This window comes from Monodelphis domestica, chromosome 1 (assembly GCF_027887165.1).
Source record: "Monodelphis domestica isolate mMonDom1 chromosome 1, mMonDom1.pri, whole genome shotgun sequence".
In the NCBI taxonomy this organism is placed as follows: Eukaryota; Metazoa; Chordata; class Mammalia; order Didelphimorphia; family Didelphidae; genus Monodelphis; species Monodelphis domestica.
Genome location: NC_077227.1, coordinates 256,791,788 through 256,815,258, shown reverse-complemented (window position 1 = coordinate 256,815,258; position 23,471 = coordinate 256,791,788). Strand labels below are relative to the sequence as shown.

The 23,471-nt window shown below is 38.5% G+C and overlaps 1 protein-coding gene and 1 long non-coding RNA gene across 4 annotated transcripts in view; one reads left to right on the top strand and one right to left on the bottom strand.

The window, feature by feature from the left end:
• Window positions 1–8,905, top strand: part of LOC103103060 (uncharacterized) — a 37,137-nt gene extending 28,232 nt beyond the window's left edge. The window contains exons 4-5 of one of the 2 annotated variants that reach the window (XR_008917196.1): window positions 3,650–3,796; window positions 8,791–8,905. This is a non-coding gene — a long non-coding RNA (uncharacterized LOC103103060). The remainder of the gene's footprint in view (window positions 1–3,649; window positions 3,797–8,790) is intronic. The other variant, XR_008917198.1, reaches the window with a different exon arrangement.
• On the bottom strand, window positions 8,869–22,578 carry NPC2 (NPC intracellular cholesterol transporter 2). Of its 2 annotated transcripts, none has more exons than XM_007472822.3 (5): window positions 22,413–22,578; window positions 21,581–21,670; window positions 12,904–13,011; window positions 10,681–10,853; window positions 8,869–9,619 (listed from the first exon to the last, which is right to left on the bottom strand). In XM_007472822.3, the coding sequence occupies exons 1-5, from the start codon at window positions 22,561–22,563 to the stop codon at window positions 9,536–9,538; spliced, it is 606 nt and encodes a 201-aa protein (XP_007472884.2). In that variant the 5' UTR covers window positions 22,564–22,578; the 3' UTR covers window positions 8,869–9,535. The 2 variants fall into 2 exon arrangements, with proteins under 2 accessions (XP_007472884.2, XP_056676818.1); XM_056820840.1 differs by lacking the exon at window positions 22,413–22,578 and adding an exon at window positions 21,836–21,855.
• Window positions 22,579–23,471: the final 893 nt, after the last annotated feature.

Sequence of the window (23,471 nt, the reverse complement as noted above, 5' to 3'; positions counted from 1 at the left end):
ACTTCTAAATCCGATATAGAGTGAACCCTGAGTGGTTGGTGCCTTCTTCCTCTACTTTTGACCCAGGCCCTAAATTCCTCTGTCCTTCGAGCTGCCCTTCTCATTGTGTGTTGCCTCTTTTCACACACCCTGTCTTCAGTACTTACTAGTCATAGTCATGGGACCTGGAGACAGTCACTTATCTCTCTCTGAGATAAGTTTCCTTATCATCTGTAAGTAAGGAATAATACTAAATAGAGAATTTACTGCCTAGGTTCTTGGGATGCTTAAAAGTAGCACAGGTCTACTCTAGAATGCCAGGTCTGAAGTCAGGAGGACCTAGGTTCAAATTTGACCTTGGATCCTTCTTAACTATGTGATCCTAGGCAAATGATTTAGCCCCAGTTGCCTAGCCCTCACCACTTTTAGACCTTAGTATTGATTCCAAGATAGAAGGTAAAGCTTTAAAAAAAAAAGAATAAATAACAAGTTACTTAAAGAACATAGCACTGTGTTTACAGCAAAAGGGGGAAAGTCATGCCTTAAATAATATTAGAGACAAATAGAGGAAAATATAAAACTAACCTTCATAACTTTAAATGTAAATGAGTTAAACAACCCAATGAAATGAAAAAGAGTGACTAAATACCCACTACCTGGTGCTTACAAGTAACACATTTAAGATAAAAATATACATACAAAATAACATTGAGAGAATAGGGGGAAAATTCTTATCAAGCAAATCCAAAAAGGCAGGCATTGCTATTGTGCTATCAGATAAAGCAAAAATAAACTTTCAAAAAATCTAAAAGGATAAATAAGGAAACTATGTTATGCTGAAAGGGACAACAGACAACAAACAAAAATCAATAATGAACTTATATATGCTCTAATTTGCTTAATGCTGAAAATCATAATGGCAATACTGAGCTACAAAAAGATATAAACAGTAACATAATAGTCACAAGAGTCCATAATATCTCTCAGTTTTGGATAAGTCTAATAAAAATAAACAAAAGGAAAATTATGGAACTGAACAAATTGGTGAAGAAAATAGAGTTAAAAGATTTATGGCATCTTCTAATCTGACAGCAAAAGAATATACAGATTTCTCAGCACCAACAAAAAAAATAAAAAATAAGCAGAGAAAAGGAGATATTAAAAATTAGAGGAGAAACAGATAAATCATAGAAATAAACAAAACTAAAAACTAGTTCATTGAAAAGACTAATAAAATTGATACTTTTAGCAAATCAAATGAAAAGAACTGAAAAGATCAAAATTAATATTACCTTGAAATTCTATTATATTGATCCTACAATGTAACTTATTTTATGCTTTATTAATTTTATAATTGAGACTTTATCTGCCTAAAGCCACATTTCTATGTTCTTGAGCTGAACCCAGGAATCCGACTTTCCCTCTTAGTTTAAAATTAAAGAAAAGTTATCTTCCCCAACTGATAAATGGTCAAAAGATATGAAGTGGCAGAAAGAAGAAATCAAAGCTATCTAGAAAAAAGCTCTGATCACTACTGATTAGAGAAATGCAAATTAAAACACTCTGAGGTACTACCTCACACCTATCAGACTGGCTAACATGATAGAAAAGGAAAAACTGGTATACGAATGCACTATTTGAGTTGTGAACTGATCTAACCACTCTGGAGAACAATTTGAAACTCTGCCCAAAGAGCTATAAAACATACTCTTTGACTCAGCAATAACATTACTAAGTCTAGATACCAAAAAGCCTTTTATTAAAGGAAAAAGACCTATATTTACAAAAATATTTATATTAGCTCTTTTTATGAGAGGAAAGAATTGAAAATCAAAGGGATATCCATCAGTTGTGGGGTGGGGAATGGTTGAACAAACTGTGGTATATAATGTGTTTTATAAAAAATGACAAGCATGGTGCTTTCAGGAAAATCTGGAAGGCTTACATGAACTGAAGTAAAGTGAAGTGGGCAAAATCAGGAAAACACTGAACATGGTAACAGTAATATTGTAAGATGATCAAATGTTAATGAATTAGTAATTCAGCAATACAATGATCTAAGACAATTCTGAAGGATTCATGGTGAAAAATGCTATCCACCTCCAAAGAAAGAACTGATGGAGTTTGATTGCAGATCAAAGTATAATTCTCTTTATTTTTATTGGTTTCATTTTGGTTTTTTGCTGTGTTTTCTTTCACAACATGACTAATATGGAAATATATTTTGCATGGCCACACATTACTTTCTCAAGAAAGGGAGAAATGAAGGAGAGAGAAAATTTAGAACTAAAATTTTTTAAAAAACAAATGTTAAAAATTTTTATATGTAATTGGGAAAAAATAAAATACTTTAAAAATATTTTTAAAGAGAAAAGCTGTTATCTTTCATATTGGTAATTCTTGGGATACTTCCTGGATATCTCTTTTGTTAAATCCAACAAGTTAACTTGTTACCATCCCCAAAAGATACATTGTCTGTTCTTGCCTGCCTTTGTGTAATTAGGGGAGTTTTTATCTCTTCCAAGAAGATAGCAAGTCTGGTTGTTTTGATACCTTAGCAAAGATTACAAAACATGGATGGATGCTATTAAACAATATTGCTTAATTATCAGAGAAGCATGGTTACCAGTCTCATATGGATGCTAGCCTGCTTTCTTTAATGTAACCAATCATGTTGTCCCCACTACTATCTACCCCATAACAAATTACAGTATCTTCCCCATCTACCCAACTCTAGAGTTGGGTAGATGGGGAAGATACTGTAAAATAGGGTTAATCATACCTGTTATACCTACCTTACAGGTATACATATGCAATATATAAAGTACTTTGCAAACTCTGAAGCAATATATAAGCAGTAATTATTATTTTGAAAGGTATGAAAGATAGAGTGCTGGACTTGGAATCAAGAAGACGTAGGCATGGGGGGTGGGACAGCTAGGTAGACACCCTAGAAACTGGGTTCTGGGTTCAAATTTGGCCTAGCTGTGTGATCCTAGGCAAGCCACTTAACTTCAATTGCTTGCCCTTCTGCCTTGGAACCAATATTTAGTATTGATTCTAAGATGGAAGGTTTAAAAAAAGAAAAAAGACACATGTTTGAATCCCATATCACACAATTACTAGTTGCATGACCATGGGTAAATCATTTAACCAATTAAGTCTGTAAAATGTGCATAATAATAAATGTAGCACTTCTCAGGGTTTTTGTGAGCCTCAAATGATATCACACATGCAAACTGCTTTGCAAACCTTAAGTTTTTATGTCAACTATTATTACTGTTATTATTAATACTACTACTAAGAGTAATATTTACAATGATCCTATAAAAGGAAAACAGTTACCTGCATCATTATCATCATCATCATCAATTCAGCCTCAGGCCAGATTCTCCTGTACCTTGCATCTGGAATCCAGCTTTCAAATTGCAGATAGAAAAGATGCTCCATCTTACCCTCTTCCTACACTTGAGTGGGGAGGGCTCAGGTTATTTTCTTTGAAATATTGGAAGACAGGGGTTCTTCTGCTTTCTTTGGGGTGGGATGGGTGCAGGAGGGAGAAAAATGGCTGCGGCTAAGAAGCTTGCTCTCGTGGCTTAGTACAGAAGCAGAGAATATGAACAACTCTGACTCAGAAAGAGCCTGACCTTTTTTTTTTTTATCCAAATAGAGCAAGAGCTTGTGCTTCTTACTGCTTCAATGACTCAGATGGGTTTCAATGAACTTTCTGTTCAGAGGGAGACCTTTCCGACAAATCTTACCCTTGGATCCTCCTCTAATTCATTGCAGCTTGCCTCACAGGAAGTAGCCTTGGAAGGTTAGTAAACAGTCAAGAGCATGAGGAAGGGAATTTAGAGGTTATCTAGTTCAACCGCTTCATTTTATAGATAGGAAAATGGAAGCCCAGCGTGGTTTCAGCTGTTTGTCCAAAAGATATGCTGCACCTAGCTAGTTAGTACGAAAGGCAATATTTGAACCCACATTTCTCATTCCAGAGCTGAATCTTTCTGTCATACTACAACTCTACCTTCCTCACTTGAACTTTTCTTCTTGGTACCCCCTACCTCTAGGGGTTCCTCGTCCCTCTGATTAGAGAGGGTGGATATAGAGAGCTGCTTCTAGCTCCATTTACAGAGAGATTCCAGGTCAGTCATTTCTTCATTACCCACCTGCCTGCATTTCTCTGAACTCTTATCCTGGACCCAGGCCAGATAACTTTCCTCTTCTTCTCCTTTCCTCCTATCCCCACTTTTTAGCTTCTTTTTTGTTGTCTTCCCTCATTAGATTGTAATCTCTTTAAAGGCAGGGAATGGCTTTCTTTAATTTTTTTAAATTTCCTTTTTTTTTAAAATTCCTAGTGCCTGGCTGTTAAAAAAAAATGATTATCAACTTCCTACCACTCTTTCTATTGAGGATAGAAATGAAGAAAAAGACCAATAAAGTAATACAATATAGCTGGGCAGGGGCAGTTAAGTGCTTCAGTGGACAGAGAGCTCAAAGTCAGGAGTATCTGGGCTCAAATTTGACTTCAGATACTTCTTAGCTGTGTGACCCTGGGCAAGTCACTTAATCCCAAGTGCCTAGTCCTTACCACACTTCTATTTTAGATCCAATACTTGGTATCAATTCTAGGGCAGAAGGCAAGGGTTTTGAGAACAATAAAGGAGTAAAGGGAAGCTCTGGGCCTCAAATGGGGTGAAAATGACACAAAGAACCCTTTGGGTACAGGAAGAAGGCGAACAGAATAATTTGGAAGATTTGTGGGGCTTAACCAAAAGTTTAAAGAGGCAGACACTAAAAATACTCTGGGTTTCCTTTCTCGGAGTAGTTGGATGTCCAAGGATGTCCCAGTCTTTCAAAGGCTCTTAACACTCAAAACGCTCATCCTGAGCCTTTATCATTCAAGCTTGGATACTGAATGGAATTTTGAACTGATAATTTTCTGGCTTCATTTTCAGATGAAATAAAATGTGATAGTATCTACATGCTCTTGAATTCTAATACAGCCATAGTAGGCAGGGAGGCTAGAAAAAATATCATCAAACGCTTTCTTTTAATCAGATAAGTAAGTAGCTAAATGAATTCCTAGTAAAGATCCTTTCCTGCTTTTAAATCTCCAGACTGTTGGAATTCTACTTCTGACATGTTGCTGTCCCCTGGTGGTCTTAACTGGAATCTTATAGGATATCCACAACCAAAGGATGGGATTTATTGATATGAAAAGGAACAGGGCCAGTGAAATTTTCTTTTCAGGCATCGATATAACAAATTAGAGAAGGGTTATTGTGGTTAACTTTTCGAAAGACAGGCCTATAAGGTTCACAAGACTTACCACTTGGAACTACACTTCAGTTGCCTAGAGAGCTAACATCCTCTTGTATAAATATCAGATTATTCAAGGCTACAAAGTCTAAATTCATAGATGAAAAACCCTGGCACTATTGGCTCTACCTTTATTTAAACAGTAAATGACTTGATCTCAGTGTCCAAGGCACCTCTGTAAAACTGTTACAATGGGGTTTCCATTTGTATCTATATAGGGAGTTCCTATCCAGCTATTTCCTCAGCTTCCCTCTACTGATGAAATCCTAGGTCTGAAACAAAATTAAAAAAAAATATATATATATATTTTTTAATGGGAGAGTATTTGAAATCTGGGCAAAAAGAGAAGCAGAGGACTAAATCTCCTTAAGTAGATCAAATAACCATTAACCAGTAATATTCACCATTTATCATACAATTTCATTTTTCCACATTGCTTCATTATCTCTAACAATTCTAATCTTAAAAGTCAGAGCAGCTAGGTGGCTCAGTAGATAGAGGTAGGCCTGGAAACGGGAGGTCTTGGATTCAAATGTGACCTCAGATACTTCCTACCTGGGTGACCCTGGACAAGTCACTTAACCTCAATTGTCTAGCCCTTAGTGTTCTTCTGTCTTGGAACAAGATACTTAGTATCAATTTTAAGACAGAAGGCAAGGTTTTAAAAATTGAAAGCTAATAGGATACTATTGATTAATAGGATATTAATTGTTGGTATTAAAAAAATCAGTTTCACAAGTACCAAATGGAAATGACATATTAGACAATAACGGATCTGAAAAAGATCTGTGGGTTTTAGTGGATTTCATGCTCAATGAACCATGATAAAACAGTCAAATAGCTAATGCAGTCCTAGGCTGAACGAAGGCCAGGAATAAGGAAGTAATAGTACTAGTACATTCTGGGCACCACAATTTAAGAACTGTTAATAAGATGTAGAACCTCCGGGGGATGGAGGTTGAGGGGGGAAGAACTAGTGAATGACTTTGAGACTATGTGAAAGGAACACTGGACTCTTTTGCTAGAAGACTGAGGGAACATGATAGCTGTTTAAATTTTTGAAGGGCTGTTTTGTTTAACAGGGATAGACTTGTCCAAAAGGGCAGAAGCAAAGCCAATGGGTCTAAATTTAAAAGAAGAAAATTCAGGATCAATGTCAGGGAAATATTTCATGATAATTAGGACTTTCCCAAGAGATGTTAGTGTTCCTCATTTTATGGTCAAGAGGAACCAAGTTAAACAGAAATTAAATGACTCATCCAAGGTAACCATTAATGTCTGAGGCTGGATTTTGAAGTCTAGGCTTCCTGACTCTAGGGCCCAGAGTTTTATTCATTATGCCACTAGCTGCCTCAGATGTGCTCTAGAATTCATTATCCTTGTATTCCAAATGAGGAAATTGAGGCTGTCAGCCAACAAGCATTTGTTAGATGTCTTATTATCTGCTAGGTACTGTGCTAAGTGCTGGGGATAGAATGAAAAGCAAAAATAGCCTGTCCTCGAGGAGCTCACAATGGAATGGGAGAGACAGCTAGCAAACTAATATGTACAAACAAATTATAAATGGGATAAAAAAGAAAAAAAATCAATAGAGAAGGCACTAGAATTGAGGTATTAGAAAAGGCTTCCTAGCTAACCATTGTGAACCATTCACAAATTGATCAAACCACATCTCAAGTATTCTGAAGGAAAATAGCATTTGAAAGCCCTAAAAACTTAGCAATGAAACAACCAATCAATTTGATAATACCAAAGACCTCTTGGCAGGTCAGCAGAGCAGTGAAGGTAGATATAAGAATGATAGGTAGATATGAGAATTATCAACAGAGATGGTAATTAAATCCATGTTTGCTGATGAGAGCAGGTGAATTCGTACAGAAAAAAAAGAGCACAGTACAGAACTGTGGGGCACCTAGTTAGTGGATGTGATTCGGATGAGGATTCAGCAGACTGAATATTCAGATAGGAAGAGGACCAAGAGAGAATGGTGTCCCAAAAATCTAAAGAAAATATCAGAGAAGAAGATGAACAACAATGACAAAGGCTGTAGAAGTCAAGAATGACTGCAAAAAGGACACTGGATTTGACAAGATTGTTGATTAACTTTGGAGTGAGCAGTTTCTATGGAATGAAGTCAGAAGCTGGGTTCCAGGCAATGTAGAAGAGAGTAAGAGGAAATGGAAGAATCTAAAATAGATGGCCTTCTCAAAGAGTGTAGGTAGAAGAAATATAGTCTACTAATTAGTAGAAATGAAGGGTTTAGGTCAGAGTTGTGTCTTGCCTACAGTAGCACCCTCCCCAAACACCCCAATTCAAAATCAGGTCTTTCTTCCTGCCAACATTTAATACCATCCAGGGGAGAAACTAAGGTTGAGAGGACTCAGATCACGCAAAGATTAATTAAACACGAGGCAGCTAGGTGGCTCAGTAGGTTCAGAGCCAGGTATAGGGAACTGGGTTCAAATATGGTCTCATACACTTTCCAGGTGTGTGACCCTGGGCAAGTCACTTAACCCCCATTGCCTATCCCTTCCCATCATTCTGCCTTGGAACCAATACCAATATTGATTCTAAGATGAAAGGTAAGGGCTTTTTTTTTTTTTAAATTAAAAAGAGATTAAAAGAACTAGGGATGTTCAATCTGAAGTCAAGATGAGTTAGGGGGTGGCAAGCTTTGAATTGTCATGGGAGCTAGGGACTTAGCCTCCGCACAAATTATCTTCTGAGCCTCGAATGTGTTCCCTCCTTGCCCAAATCCCTTGCTTAGTATAAAGCTAAGCTGAAACACCTTTTCTGATTCCCCTTGGAAAACCACCCAATATTTGTTTTGTATGTTTTTAATTGTAGATGTTGTTGCTTCCAAAAGAATAGTTGCTTTTTGCCCCAGTGTCTCTTCTGTTTGACCCCAGGAGCTAGGACATGGGTTATGGGTGGAAGTTAGAAGATTTTATTTAGATTTTAGCTCAATTTAAGGGGGGGAAAATAGGCTAGAAGTCTGTAGGGAGTGAATAAATAAAATCCAAGGTCCTTCCCAACTCTTAAAATTCTATCACCACATAATTTTTCAGAAATATTATTGGGGGGGGGGGGGGAAAGGAGGTGGCTAAATGGATTGAGAGCCCAGAGATGGGAGGTCCTGGGTTGAAATCTGGTTTTAAACATTTCCTAGCTGGGTGACCATGGGCAAGTCATTTAACCTCCATTGCCTATCCCTTACCATTTTTCTGCCTTAGAAATAACCAATATACAGTATTGAGTCTAAGATGGAAAGTAGATTTTTGGATAATTCAGATAAAAAAATTTTTTTAAATTAAAATATAGTTTTAAAAAATGATCCTAACCACAATGTTGTGAAATAAGTAGATTTTTATCCTAGTTTTGCTAGGAAAACTGAGGCACAAGTTTCAAAGATTTGCCCACGCTAACATAAGTGATTAAAGATAATTCAGTCTAATTCTAAATGTAATGTTCTTTCCTCAATGATCCCAGGGCAAGCAGAGCCTGAAGATGGCAAAGATGGCATTTTATCTGAAAAGTAGCAGGTGTTGAAATCCCAAACAGAACAGGCAAGATTCATAACGACTTTATTCAAAGGAATTTCCAGGTACATAAGTTTGCAAGTTAATGAGGTTTTTAAAAAAAGGCATATTCAGCCGATATGTACTTTGGTGTATTTACCATAAACTAGTGCAAAAATTCATCCATTTGTTCAGTAAAAACCACCTATGGCAGAAATAAAGCAGAAACATTTAATACTAAGACAAATAGCCATTCATCTATCCAGAGCTCCTGGCAACTGAGCTCTTTGGTGGAAGAAGGCAGATGACACAAGCACTGACAGATGTAGGAAGCAGGGTCAGAATGGTTCCACAGGAATGTTAGACTCACAATGAGGCACTTAGGTTGAAAAGCTTAGAGATTTAATATCCCACCTACATCAACCACAGTTTGGAATTGAATTCTTGGCAACATCTTGGACATTTCAGCTTTCCCTGAGGTTAGCCTCCCCATGCTGATGAACAGCCCACACCTGCACTCTCCAGGCTCCTGATGTTGTGGCAGTTTTTGATGTTGTAGTGAGAGGGGTCTGGATGCATAAGGCAGCACACTGGAAATCCCTTTCTTCTTATGGCACTGAGCTTGTTTCAGGTTTCATCCTTTCCCAACGACCCAACTCCCCACCCTTACCCCCTTCTATCCTGAGACAAACATTGGTGGGCTATAGCTTATCAGCTTACACGATTTCTATTGGGATCTCCCAGCAGAACAGAGTATTTTTCTTGTCATCCAAAAGTGTCCACTTCACCACCAACTTCATCTAGAAAAAAGAACAGGAAAGGGGAGAATGAAATGGGAAACAGAACTCAACCCCTTCCCAGTTCTCTCTGTACACTAAGCCTTCTAGCTGCCCCAAATCAATGTGAAGTTGAACCCACAGGAACATAACAGCCTATCTGCCCCTACCCTTCATTCTTTTTCTTAAAAATGAAAAAAACAAAAACAAAAACATTACTTTCTGTCAATTGGAGTTAAAGTGACTTGCCCAGGGATACAGGTAGGAAGTGTCTGAGACTATAAACCTTCTGATTCCAGGTCTGGCATTCTATCCACTGTGCTACCTAGCTTCCCCCAACCTTCATTCTTGAAGCAAGCATCTATGTGCAAAGATACAAGACCCACTGTCAGAAAAGTATGTACTTTATTTGAAGCACTTTTCCAAAAGGGAAAATGGATATGGATTGTAGGTCCTTGCATTTTTACTTGGTTTGATATATGTCCAATGGCATATATACAGGTTTGGAGTGCAGTCTGTGGCCATAATACATAAAAAAGTTTGCTGTTTTACATAGTAATTAAAAATATAACCTTGCCTTAAGAAATGTCATTTGTACCCCAAAGGCCATGTGGTTGGCATCTGAAGACCAACCTTGATTAGTTCAGAGGTTCATTACTAGGTTGGGGCAGGGAGACAAATTTTTCTAAATTGAAAATTTTTATTTAATTAATTTAGAATATTTTTCCATGGTTACATAATTCATGTCCCCCCTACTCCCCAGCCAATACGCAATTCCACTGGGTTTTACTTGGGAGACAAACTTTTTGACCACAGCAATTCTTGGAAACCAACTATCAAATTGTAGAGGGGTTGTGAGTTCTTAGAAAGCCAAAAAGATGGAAGTATCATTAAGCTCAGCTAACTCACCAGGATGTTGTGTAAATGAGTAAACTTGCTTATACCATCACCATCATCAGTGACTATCAGAAAATCTCTTCCTTCCTCAGGTTCTTGCTACAATATCACTATATATTCACCTAAGAAACCTGTCCACTGCCCTAGAGAATTGATCCCCAAAGACCTAAAACAGGAATGCCACTTACCTTGGGGTATTCACTCTTCACTGGCAGTTTGTTCAAGTAACTATAGGTCTTGCCTTTTTCAATGGGACAGTTAATGCCACACTTACATCCATCAGGCTGAGGGATAGGGAATGGTACTTCAATCCCCATCAAGATGCCATGCACTAAAGCCGTGCTGTTTTGAGATGGGACACCTGTAAAGAAAGTAAAACTGGACTGAAAGTGAGGGCCACACCAACTCAGATCCCAGTATTGACACCAATACCCTTTAGGGATGAAGGTAATGGTAAGTTTTGCTGAGGATTAATTATCATTTCCATCAGCCTTTTTAAGGAGTGAATTTCCATGTTCTTTGTTAAAATTACAATATCTCTAAAACATGGAGGTGTTTCATTTATGCCTGCTGCAGACAGCAGTGGAAAGCTAGCTGCATTATCTACTTAATCACTTTATGCTTTGATTGTAGTTTGTTTTTCCATTACATGGATGCATTTTCCCAGAAAAGATGAGAGGCACCATTAATTAACCTTTAATCTAAATACCTGATCTATAATTCTGGGTATATCCCAAGCTCAGAGGTCCATATAATTTTTAAAGGAGTCCCAAGAATTCTTTGAAAAGGTTCTGTAAATTTATCCTTGTTGACTTCTGCAGTTTTTACCAATTCATGTCTTCTGGCCCCTTTGAATTAAGTCTTGTTGGGACTGCAAAAGTGAAAACTCTGCTCTAAGGCAGGCAGTGACCACTGCTCCAAGAACAATAATTCAATTCAACATTTATTAAGCACCTTTAGGAAAGGCACTCTGATAGGGTTAGGGTTAGGTGCTGGGGAATACCAGTCAGAGGATTTAATTCAAATTCCCCTCTTATACCTCCTACCTATATGACCTTTAGCACTTCACTCACTTTCTTGGATGTCAGTTTTCTCATCTGTGAAATGAAGAGTGAGTCTTAGGGTTCCTTATCCTAAACTTACAAAATAAATAGTCCTTGCCCTTAAAGAGCTTAGGTTTGGAAAAACCAGATTTCTGGAAGATCTCCACTCTATGAAACTGGAATCCATATGGTTCATACAGCAATCACAAATTTAGAAATGGAATGAATCAAAGATCATTTGGTTCAACCTCCTCCTTTTATAGATTAGGAGGCCCAGAGGGGGATTGATTTACCTACTTAAAGCAACAAAGCACACCTGAGAGACAAGTCAAACCACTACTACCTACTTTAGACTACCACATCCCTTCCAGTGGTTCTCAACCTGTGGGTTGAGATAATACATAATGCATATCAGGTATTTACATTCCTAATCATAACTATAGCAAAATTACAGTTTTGAAGTAGCCACCAAAATAATTTTTTGGTTTGGGGTCACCACAACATGAGGAACTGTATTGCAGGGTTACGGCATTAGAAAGGTTGAGAACCACTGCTTTAGACCTTTGGGGGACAGTCCAGGCCCCTGAACTCCAGAGCCTACTGAAAAGCAGAGCTTCTAGCCCAGGTCCTGCATCTATGCTTTGAAACTGCCACAAAGGAAAATCCTCATCTCCATAGTCATAGAAAGTAACAGGATTTTCAGTAAATGCATTATAATCTGCCAAAAAGCCTTGAGGACCACAGAACCTTTCCATTTGTGGAAATGACAAATATGAAGAATTCAAATAGCTATGGGAAGTCATATGAAATAATACAATATCAGGAAAGCAGAACCAAAACTGACTACAACTATATAATTATATAGGCACTGATCAGAAGCAAAATCTATCAGACTCAGTTATCTGTTTAAATCTGAATATGTATGGCTCATTTTTCCCTTATCAGTAAAAGATAATGATACTAAACTTTTGGAGAGTGTTATTGCTCTTACTTTTGTAATTTGAATTTGTATGATAAGAGATGGAAAGTTAAAATAATGTTAAATTAAAAACAAGATATGATACAAGACTCTTCACTTAAGATACTTGCAAGGAAATGAATAAGTGAAGGGAAACAAGGGATGAGGGAGTTGCCCACTTGGAAGCCGATTCAAGTGCTATTCAAAGAGACCTTGAGTCCCTGAAGTTTCAATCTTTTTTGAGTTTCAGTTTCTTCATCTTCAAAATGGAAGATGATAATTCTTGTATTACCTAAATCACAAGGTTGTTTGGAGAATTAACTAAGTGTAAAAGCTTTCTATCCTGGTAAGGATGAAGATAAAGGATATCAAGTTTCATCTAAGTTAAACCAAGAACTCTATTGGCTTACCACTGACAAAGGTAACATTGACACTGTAGGATTCCCCTTTGTGCAACTTGCAGGGCTGAGTGGAGCAGGGGATCACATCCACTTCCTCAATTTTTCCAACCTGAGAGCCTGGAGAGAAAGCAGACCAGGAATGAAAACACAAAAACAAGCCACATAATAAAGTAGAATATTCTTGCTGCAGAAGCCTCCTCTTCCCACCTCTAGCCTTAGCTTAATGAGCAGACTAGTTTGTATGAACTATCACTCTCCACACATTTGGACCTTTCTATTTGTTTTGATCTCAAATGTCCTTTCTCTTTTTTTTTCTTTTTAAACCTTTAACTTTTGTCTTAGTGGAAACCAAGTATCAGTTCCAAGGCAGAAGGACACTAAGAGCTAGGCAATAGGGGTTAAGTGACTTGCCCAAGGTTGCACAGCTAGAAAATGTCTGAGGTCAGTTTGAACCCAGGACCTCTTATGTCTACGACTGGCTCTCTATCCACTGAGTTACCTAGTTGCTCTTCAAATGTCCTGAAATGTCCTGAGTTTGGTCTAAGACCACCGGAAAAGATTAGACAATATAAAGAGATATAGCCTCTTTTTTATCTTTTGTTGTATTGTAGTGCCCTACATGTGGTGCTTATTAAATGCTTAATGGGGATGAAGTACTGAGTTTTTATTAGTTGGCAAGAAAATGAACATCAAAAAAATTTTAAGCTGTAAAGTTTTATTTCTAGGTTTGAATTCTCTCCCTCAACTATCCATTGAGAAGACAATAAATAAGATACCCATTATACATATGAAAAGGCAACTAGGTAGCAAAGTATCAGGCCTGGAGTCACTTCTAATCCAATATTAAATACTTAGACTAGCTGTGTGACACTGGGTTAAGTCATAGGACCCTGTCAGTCTCAGTTTCCTCATCTATAAAATGAACTGGAGAAGGAAATGGCAAACCACTCTAGTATCTTTGTCAAGAAATCCCCAAAAATGAGTCACAAAGAGTTGAACATGACTGAAAAAAAAGGGTGACATACATATGAAGTCATGCAAAACATATTTTGACATTAGCTATTTTGTGAGGGAAAAAGAAAAAGAAAAAGAAAAGAAAAAAAGTGAAAGAAAATATGCCTCAATCTGCACTCAGGAGTCCATCAGCTCTCTCTCTGGTGGTAGCTAGCTTTATTAATTAATCATTATATTATATTATCAAAATAATTATCAAAAAAATATTATATATCAAAATTAATCATTATATTACAATATCGCTGTTACTATGCACATTGTTCTTCTGGTTCTGTTTACTTCACTTAGTCTTTCCAGTTTTTCTGAAATCAACACTCATTTCTTAAAGCACAATAGTATTCCATCACAACCCTATACCACAATTTATTCCTTGCCACCTCAAAAACTGCTATATTTTCATGCATGTGTTCCACCCCCTTTTTAAATCAGTGAGGTATAGTCCTAAAAGTGGTATTTCTTTTTTTTTTTAAACCCTTACCTTCCATCTTGGAGTCAATACTGTGTATTGGCTCCAAGGCAGAAGAGTGGTAAGGACTAGGCAATGGGGTCAAGTGACTTGCCCAGGGTCACACAGCTGGAAAGTGTCTGAGGCCAGATTTGAACCTAGACCTCCCGTCTCCAGGCCTGGTTCTCAATACACTGAGCTACCCAGCTGCCCCTAAAAGTGGTATTTCTGGATCAAAAAGTACGCAGTTTTATAGTCCTTTGGCTATCGTTCCAAACTGAACATTGTAAATGGACAAATTATCACTTGGTGAAAATTTTCAGGTTATCCAAGATTAGCTACAAGGCAAAACAGTCTTCAAAGAATTGAGCCAGGGGCAGAAAAAGGAAACCAAATTCCCAGAAAAAAAATTTTAAACATGGTTAAAGAATTCTACATAACATTTATTGCCAATTTAAACAGATTCCTGAGAAGATAGTAGAAGCAGGGCACCACAGGGCTTCTTTTTCCTCCAGGGCTAACAACTTTCAGGAATTAGTTATTTTAGAACTGATAGATTTTATGGCTTTGGAAATCAGGACATAAGGAGATTCCTGGAAATAATAAAAGGAATCATAACAATAGCTAAGACTTATATAGCACTTCATGGTTTGCAAATCACTTGCCTTACTTTGTTATGCCAGAAATTATTAATATGAAAATAAAATTTCTGAGGCAGAGCTCTGAGCCAACAGCTATTTATAAAAGAGACCTGGTCCCATTTCAACAAATAGGACCCTAGACCTTCCTAATGATCTGAGATGCCCCCTTGCTCCCCAGTATAAGTTTTATAGCCCTCAAGTCCCAAATTGCACAGATGGTACATCACAAAATGAAAATTCTCATTATTAGTCACAGGCTGGCAAAACAACCCCCAACCTAGCAGTTAATGATTACAGAGCAAAGGGCCTGATGGGGAGTTCAATACCACCCAATGTTGGGCAATACAGGAAAATGACAAAGGGCTGAGGGGCTCCTGAAATAACCAGGAGGCTTTCCATGAGTTGTCATGGACCAAGACAGCCATCATCTCTGCTAAAAGGATGGGCAAGATGTATGCCCATCACTGATTAAAAGGTTATAAGATGGGCAATAGAATGCTTATCTTCCCAGTTTGGGTAACTGAAAAAATATGTCAGAGAACAGAGTTCCAGAAATCCCTCTTTCCCATGTTGGCATTTACTCATCAAGCCACATGAGTGGAGGATCTGCAGCTAGGACATTTTTGTGGTTAAGCAAGTGCTGCTCTCATGACTCAGCCTAGTACTTGCTTACAGTCTAAAAAGTCTTCTATAAGAATCTTTTTAACCTAGCTAAGAAATAAAATTGATCACATTGTACTGAACAATACTGACTAAAAAAAGGATAGGAAACAAAATCATTTTATGGTTTTGAAAGTCAGGACAAGAGTAAATTCTTGGAAATAATACTAATCATAATAGTAGCTAGCACTTACAGAGCACTTTAAGGTTTGCAAAGCACTTTACAAATATCTTATGTGTCACCCTGTGAAGTCAGTGTAATTATTATTCCCATTTTACAGACAAGTCAGTTAAGTGAAAGGTTTAAGGCTCCAAATTTAGGACCTTCTTGATGTCAAAGTCTAATGCTCTGTCCATAGCTGCCTAGAGAACCAAAAGGACCTATACCAGTGATGGCAAACCTTTTAGAGACAGAGTGCTACTCCCCCCCAGACCCCATGCCATGCTCGGCACTCCCCCCTCTCTCCCAGTGCTGCTGGGTGGAGAGCTTGAGCTGGCTCTGCTCCCCTCCAGCTCTGTCCCCTGTGAACCATCCACCTTACCCCCCTGTGAGTTCCCACTGAGCTGCTGGGCAGAGGAGTGGAGAATATGAAAAAATGTCATCAGGTGTAGTAGAAAGGGGAAAGGGAGCAGCTCCACCCTCTGCCTTTCTAATAATGGATGGGGGTGGGGATGGGAGGAGGGTGGCCAAGTTCCCACAGAGTGCTCTGCATACCATCTTTGAAACCCACACATGCCACAGTTTGCCAACATTGACCTATATTATGATATTCCTGGAAAGGAAGATCAAGAAAAGCTGTGCTAGAATATGAATGAATTTAGAGTTAGAAATGTTCAGCTTCATTTTCTTTATGATACTCATATGAGAAGAGAAAGTTATTTGCACTTAGGACATCATCTCTTCCCCTGGGTGGGAAGGGCCAAAATCTATGCCCAATATGGGCTATTAATTAAGCCTGAACACTTCCTATGGTATCAAGCAGCAATACTAAGAGAATAAAAGAAAATAGCTAAGATTGGCTGTAACCATTACCCTGGCTTTTCAAAGTAAGACTGACTTCAGAGATCAGAGCCAATGAGGACCATCCAAAGGGCAACCTTGGATCTTTGTCACCAGGCTCATACTTCTTAAGTGAGTTTATTTCAGTCAGTTGGGGAAAAATACATAGAAGAGACTTATTTATGAGCTCCTACTATATAGCCTGACTGGGAAAAAAATGATGCTGGTGTCTCCAAAATCAAACCACTCAGCAGGACATTAATACTTCTAAGTATAGTTGATAACATAATGATTTTCAAGGACTGATAGGACAAATGTTAACCCTACCAAGCTTGGCCTGAGTTTTGCTTCTGTTGTTTTAGCTTTAATTTTTGTTTGGCTGACAAGTTAAAAGTTAATTCCCTTTTTCTCATAAGGAAGTGAACTACATTTGACATCAAATATAGTAACAGTACCAGTCTATGGGGATTACTTTACATCTCTTTGTCTCCAACGCTATTTTTACTTGGCATAAATCTATACAATCTAAGGTAGGTTTTCTTGTTCAGCCGTTTAAGTTGCATTTGACTCTTTGTGATCTCACTTGGGTTTTTCTTGGCAAAGACCTTGGAGTGGTTTGCCATTTCCTTCTCCAGATCATTTTACAGATGAAGAAACTAAGGCCAACTGGGTTAAGTGACTTGCCTAGGGTCATGGAGCTAGAAAATGAGGCCAGATCTGAACTCAGAAGTTTTAAATGTCATGGAGAACAGGAATCACAAGGAAATAACCAAAAGTTATTGTCTTGTTGGCATTACATTAATCAGAAAATAGTTTTTGACCCTTGTTGATTTAATTATTAGGGAACAGCAGGGAATGGCATTCTTTATAAAATCACTAACTTATACACAAGTAGCCCCTATAGAGGCTCTGAATTAAGGAAGTACCACTTCACATCTATCAGATTAGCTATTATGACAGAAAAAGAAAATAACAAAAGTTGGAGGGAATTTGGGGAAATTGAGACACTAATGCACTGGGGGCGGGTGTGTGTGTGGATGAAGTGATTCAACCATTCTGGAGAGCAATTTGGAACTAAGTCCAAAGGGCTATAAAACTATGCATACCCTCTGACTCAGCTATACCACTATGTTTGTATCTCAAAGAGTTAAAAAACAAACAAAAAGGACCTATATGTACAAAAATATTTATAGCAGTTCTTTTTGTGGTGGCAAAGAATTGGAAAGTGAGAGGATGTCTATCAATTAGGGAATGGCTGAACAAGTTGTGGTATATGATTGTGATGGAATACTACAGTACTATAAGAAATGGTGAGTAGGATGCTTTCTGGAAAACCTGGAAAGACTTACATGAACTGATGAAGAGCGAAGTGAGCAGAACCAGGAGAAGCTCATACACAGTAACAAAAATATTGTATGATGAACTGTGAATGTCTCAACTATTCTCAGCAATACAATGACCCAAGACTCCCAAAGGATTTATGATGAAAAATTCTATCTATTCTCAGAGAAAGAATTGATAGTCTGAATTCAAATCAAAACATACTATATTTTACTTTCTTCCTCAAAAGGACTAATATGGAAAATTTTTTCTGCATGAATGCACATGTAAAATCTATATCAGATTGCTTATTTTCTGAGAGAGGGATGGAAGGGAAGGACAGAATTTGGGACTCAACATTAAGAAAAAACAATGCTAAAAATTGTTTTTACATGTAATGGGAGGGAATAAAATATTATCAAATTTAAAAAAAAGAAAAAAGAAAATATCCCAGGAATCATCCAATTCCTAATAAAAACAGATAAAATTAACAGCCAGATGAGTTTCCTAAGGGAAACTACTCCCTGTACCCAGAAAATAATTGCCTATCTCTAAAACAGAACCAGCCAATGATACATTAAACAGATAAGAATTATGACACAAAAGTAGGCTAGGGATATGAAGGATGTAACCAAAAAAATGAAGTTTAGAAAAGAAAGCCTGTTTACAGAGTAGCTTAGCACAGTGGGTATGTGTGTCTAATAGGAGTGTTTTTAATACCTTTTCAGCATAAGGTTGGGGATGGTGAGAGGAAAGACTTTCATTTCAAGAACCAGTCCTACTATTAAACCGCCTAATATTGTTATTACTACCTTGGTTCCCTTTCTCCATAGTGTAAAGAGATCAAACAGGATATTAAAGATTTGAACTTTTGGAAAGGTTTATTCATTTAATAACAAATATTTATAAAGTATCTACTATACTTGTTGAATGAACTAGTGATCCTATTAAAAAATATAATGTTCATGGCACTTTACCACCTGAAAGGAAATAAAGCTTCAGATCAGTTTCAATTCTTACAGAGTAACTAACAGTTTAGAACATGAGATGCATACTGTGGAAGCATATTAAGGAAAAACTCCTTTTATTTTCTCTAGGAAATACTAAATAACATTTCGCACAAAACCCTTTCCAAACTTCTGGGAAAAAACCTCCTGGAAAGATGGGTGATAGTTCTTTAGGAAATAAATGAAGGATAGTAACTTAAGTAACTTATCTCTTTTAATCTTTCAACTGAAGTGGTTAGTGTTAGGACCTTCTATCTCCATGGAGGAAGGATTAAAATTATCCACAGGAAGGGGTGTATGTGGAATTTCTTATCTTTAGGAGTAAGGAGAGTGGTTCAGAAGGGAATTTGGTTACCAAAAATTCTGGAATGTTAATTCAAATAGTGTTTTTACAAAAGATCTTTTTTTTGTTCAACATTCTTTTCCTTAATCTGTTATCTGAAATTGTCCTGAGGCAGTCAGGTCATGGGATATGGAGGAGGGAAGGAGGGAAGGGACAGGATATGGTTAAGATGGGGTTTTAAGGTTTATCTAGTGAAGTGTAAATGCTGGCAGGTTGTACCAAGCTGGGAAGGTCTTAAATATATACTCCAAAAAGAACTATTTTACTAGGACTACATATGTAGAGGTTTGTCACTAGAAGGGTTGCCCACCTGGTGAGAGGACACAGCAAGTCTTAAAACTAAAGCACAGAGAGGTTGTTCTTTGCACAATATTGGTGGAAGTAGTGGAAGCACCAAGGAAATTTTAAGTATTACATTTCATAAATTTTTAATTCTTATAAAAGCAATAGTTTTATTCAATGTATTAAAAATCCTCTTACTGTGACCTTTGATTTGTTTTTTTAGTACTGGGAAGAAAAAATTGTGTGGAACTTGCAAAGATTGCAAAACCAAGGAAGTTTGCTTAACTTCTCCCTTTAAAGGAAAAAAAAAACTCGGAAGGGTAGAAGAGTCCTCAAAAATCCTTTTGATGTAGGAGGCAAAGATTGGTAAAGGTAAATAAAGCACACACACAAAAAATGGAGAATTAGGAAAGGAAGGGCAGGAAAGCCCTAAGTGAAAGAATACAAATAAATTGAGTAAGGGAAAGTAAGGGAAAGAATTCTATTTTCCAATTCAGAAGTACATCCCATTGAATATTAACTCTAACCAATCCTACACTTAGGTATTTTTTTTTAAAGCCTTCCTCCTGTTTATAAGTTTTCCTTCAACCAAGCCAGAAGAGTTCAGACACATTTTTTCTTAAATTTCCTTTATGTTACTAATGAAATAGTTGCGGTAGTTTTAGAGTTAGATCATTCATGGTTCACACACCCTCTTCCACCCTACCCCCTCCACCCCAATCTGGGGTCTACTACAAGCTACTTTCTCTTTAGTTTAAAAAATGAGAAAATGAAATAAAAGTTATTTAGTCAAGAGAAAGCCTCTTGTCTCTTAGTCTTTATTCTTTAGTGTCATTTTCCTTTTTCAATTTCTCTGACCATTCAGATCTTCTCCTTAGAAAGTTTGCTCTAAATCAACTTAACTACAGAAGTGAATAAAATTGATCTGTATTTTAAGTCAAAGATTCCACCCAGAATACTACAATAAAATAACTCTTCTATGGCACTTTAAGGTTTGCAAAGCAAACCTCTTGTTTGATCCTCACAACTCAGGGAGGTAGGCCCTATATATATATATATATATTTTTTTAATTTTAATCCTTACCTTCTTTCTTGGAATTGATACTATGTATCATTTCCAAGGCAGAAGATCTGCAAGAGCTAGGCAATTGGAATTAAGTACCTTGCCCAGAGTTGCAGAGCTGGAAAGTGTCTCCAGCCATATTTGAACCCAGAACCTCCTATATCTCCAGGTCTGGCTCTCATCCACTCCCTGTAGGCACTATTATTAATCTCTATTTTACAGATTAGGAAACTGAAGCAGACAAATTGAGGCAGGTTAACTTGTCACACTGTCAACTAAGTGTCTAAAGCTGAATTGGAATTCTTGAATCTGGATACAATGTTCTATTCACTAAGCCAGATCAACGTTTATTAAGCACCTACTACATATAACCAGGCCTAGGGCTAAGGGATAGATGGCGATATAAAAGAGGCAAAAGACAGTCCCTCCCTCAAAGAATTTTCAATCAATCAAGTACTGAGCCAGGCTAGGAAGATATAGTGGCAAAAATGAAGCAACAGAATATGCAGGAAAATATGAAAAAGAGAAATGAATAATCAGCATCCACCAAATAAGATCTGAAGAAATATGCTTTTAGCTTTTACTTCCACACTGCTAACAAAATTGAAAAAGCCAAATAAGAGCTCTGGTGCCCAACCAAACATAAATGGAGAAGTAAAATTAATCATAGAATCACATGATAATAGGCATAAAAGTTTTGGGGAAAAAAAAGTTTTACTGATCCAATACTGTCATATAAAGACAGACCGGACTGAAAAGGAGTAAATAACAAAACTGAGGTGTGGCGGGGAAGAGCTTGATTTTCTTGAATCCAATAAATCAAAGCACCCACAACGAGACGGATTTAAAAGTTTAGTGTATGGGGGAGGGGAAGAGGGGTTGTCTCAGGCCCAGCCCTCCCCAGCGCTCACCACAGTCCAAAAAGCGAACGGGCTCGGCCAGGGCAGTGACCCCGAGGGCCAGGAGCAGCAGCACCGAGATGGAGAAGGAGGCCATCGCCACTAGAAGAAAAAGGGAGGGACGAGAGGAAGCAGTTTAGGAAGGGAAGGCTGGGCAGTCGCCAAATAAACCCACTGGGGCGGGGCCCAGGCCGTAGAGCGCGCCCACGTGGGTCGATGCTTCGATTCTCCCACCCTCCCCCACCGCCCAAGCTCCGGGGCCCGTACTGTCCTATACGAAATCCCACATTTTGACTAATAAAGTTTCTCCGGTTTTGAAACTATTCCCCCAAACCACTCTGTTTTGTCCATCTTGCTTCCGGCTTGCTGGCCAATCGAATTCCTGCCTCTCCCTTCCTGCTCCAATAGGGCTTCGGTAGGCGGAGTCTCTGATTCGCCTGACCCTTGATCTGGGGGATGGGGACTGTGGAAAGGAAAAATGGCGGCGTCGGCGATAAGGTCTTGGGGATGGTCTCTAACGGTCCTAGGCCTGAGGACGGTGAACTCTCGACTGAGGGGCAGGTACCGGACTGGGAGGAGGAGGCCTCGCATATCCTGACCCAAGTGGGCGGATGAGGGAAGGGACGCGGGCCGAAAAGACTCTCTGGCGGTCTCCTCCCCGCCCCCACCCCCCAATCCCTGGTCTCTTCCTAGCCCCCGTCGTTGCGCCTGCGCTCAATCCTCCACTCTGCCCCCTTGTCAGGCTCCTCCTTGTCTCTGTACGCCCACCGATTCTGCCTCTCTGGGTGCCCCCGCCGGTGGGCATCTCAACGCGCTGGCAATCGTCCATCACCTCTTCCCTCACCTCCTCCTCTGCTCGCTTCCAGTCCTCGGGCCCCGAGTCCAATGAAGGTCAGATTCACCTCACAGAAAGCTGCGTCAAGGTAGGACTGGGGTGGGGTGGGAGGAGGGGGCGCCTCTTTCTGACCTCCATCCCACGGTGGCCCCTCCCGCATCACATCTCCCCTTCCAGGCTTCCCTGAAATCCCAGCTGAAGTCTCACCTTCCCAAGTCCTCTGTGACCTTTGTGCCTATCTTCTAAAATATTCTCCCAACTTACCCAGTCCATAACTTGTTTACATCTAATTATTTGCATGTTGGCTCCCCTATTAGACTGAGAGCTCTTTTGTTTCTGTCCCCATCATTTAGTACAGTGCCTGGCACAAAGTAAGCATCTAATAAATGCTTGTCGACTGAAAGCATTCAAGTCAACAAACATTAATTAAGTGCCTTCTATGTGCCAGTCACTGTACTGAATGATGGGAATGCAGGGGGGGAAAATTCCTTATTCTCAAGGAACGTATTTTGTAAAGGTCATGGATTTTTTTTTTGCCTTTTTTCCTCCCAGAGGCTCCTGGAGATCACAGAAGGGGCAGAGTTTCTCAGGCTACAGGTGGAGGGAGGCGGATGCTCCGGATTCCAGTACAAGTTCTCCCTGGATACAGTTATAAATCCTGATGACAGGCAAGAAAAAAAGGGGGGAGCTAGGTGCCATAGCAAAGAGAGGAATGGACTTGGAATTAGGAAAAACCAAATTAGAAATCTGTCTTAGCACTTACTAGATATGTCAAGTCATTTAACCTCTGTCTCAGCCTCCTAACTCCTCTTGAACTTTTTAACCCCTCTGTACCCCAATTTTCTCATCTATAAAAATGAGAAGGTTGGCTGCTTTAGCCTTTTAAGACCTCGTCTAGTGCTAGAATTATTATTCCATTATGCATATTCAGAAAGAAACATCTTTTTGGAATTGGGATATGAGATGCTGATATTTTTAATTTGAATTTCATCCTTCATCAATAGAATACTCAGTAATTCACATTTCTGCAATATATAATGGTTTACAAAGTACTTTATGTTATTTCAT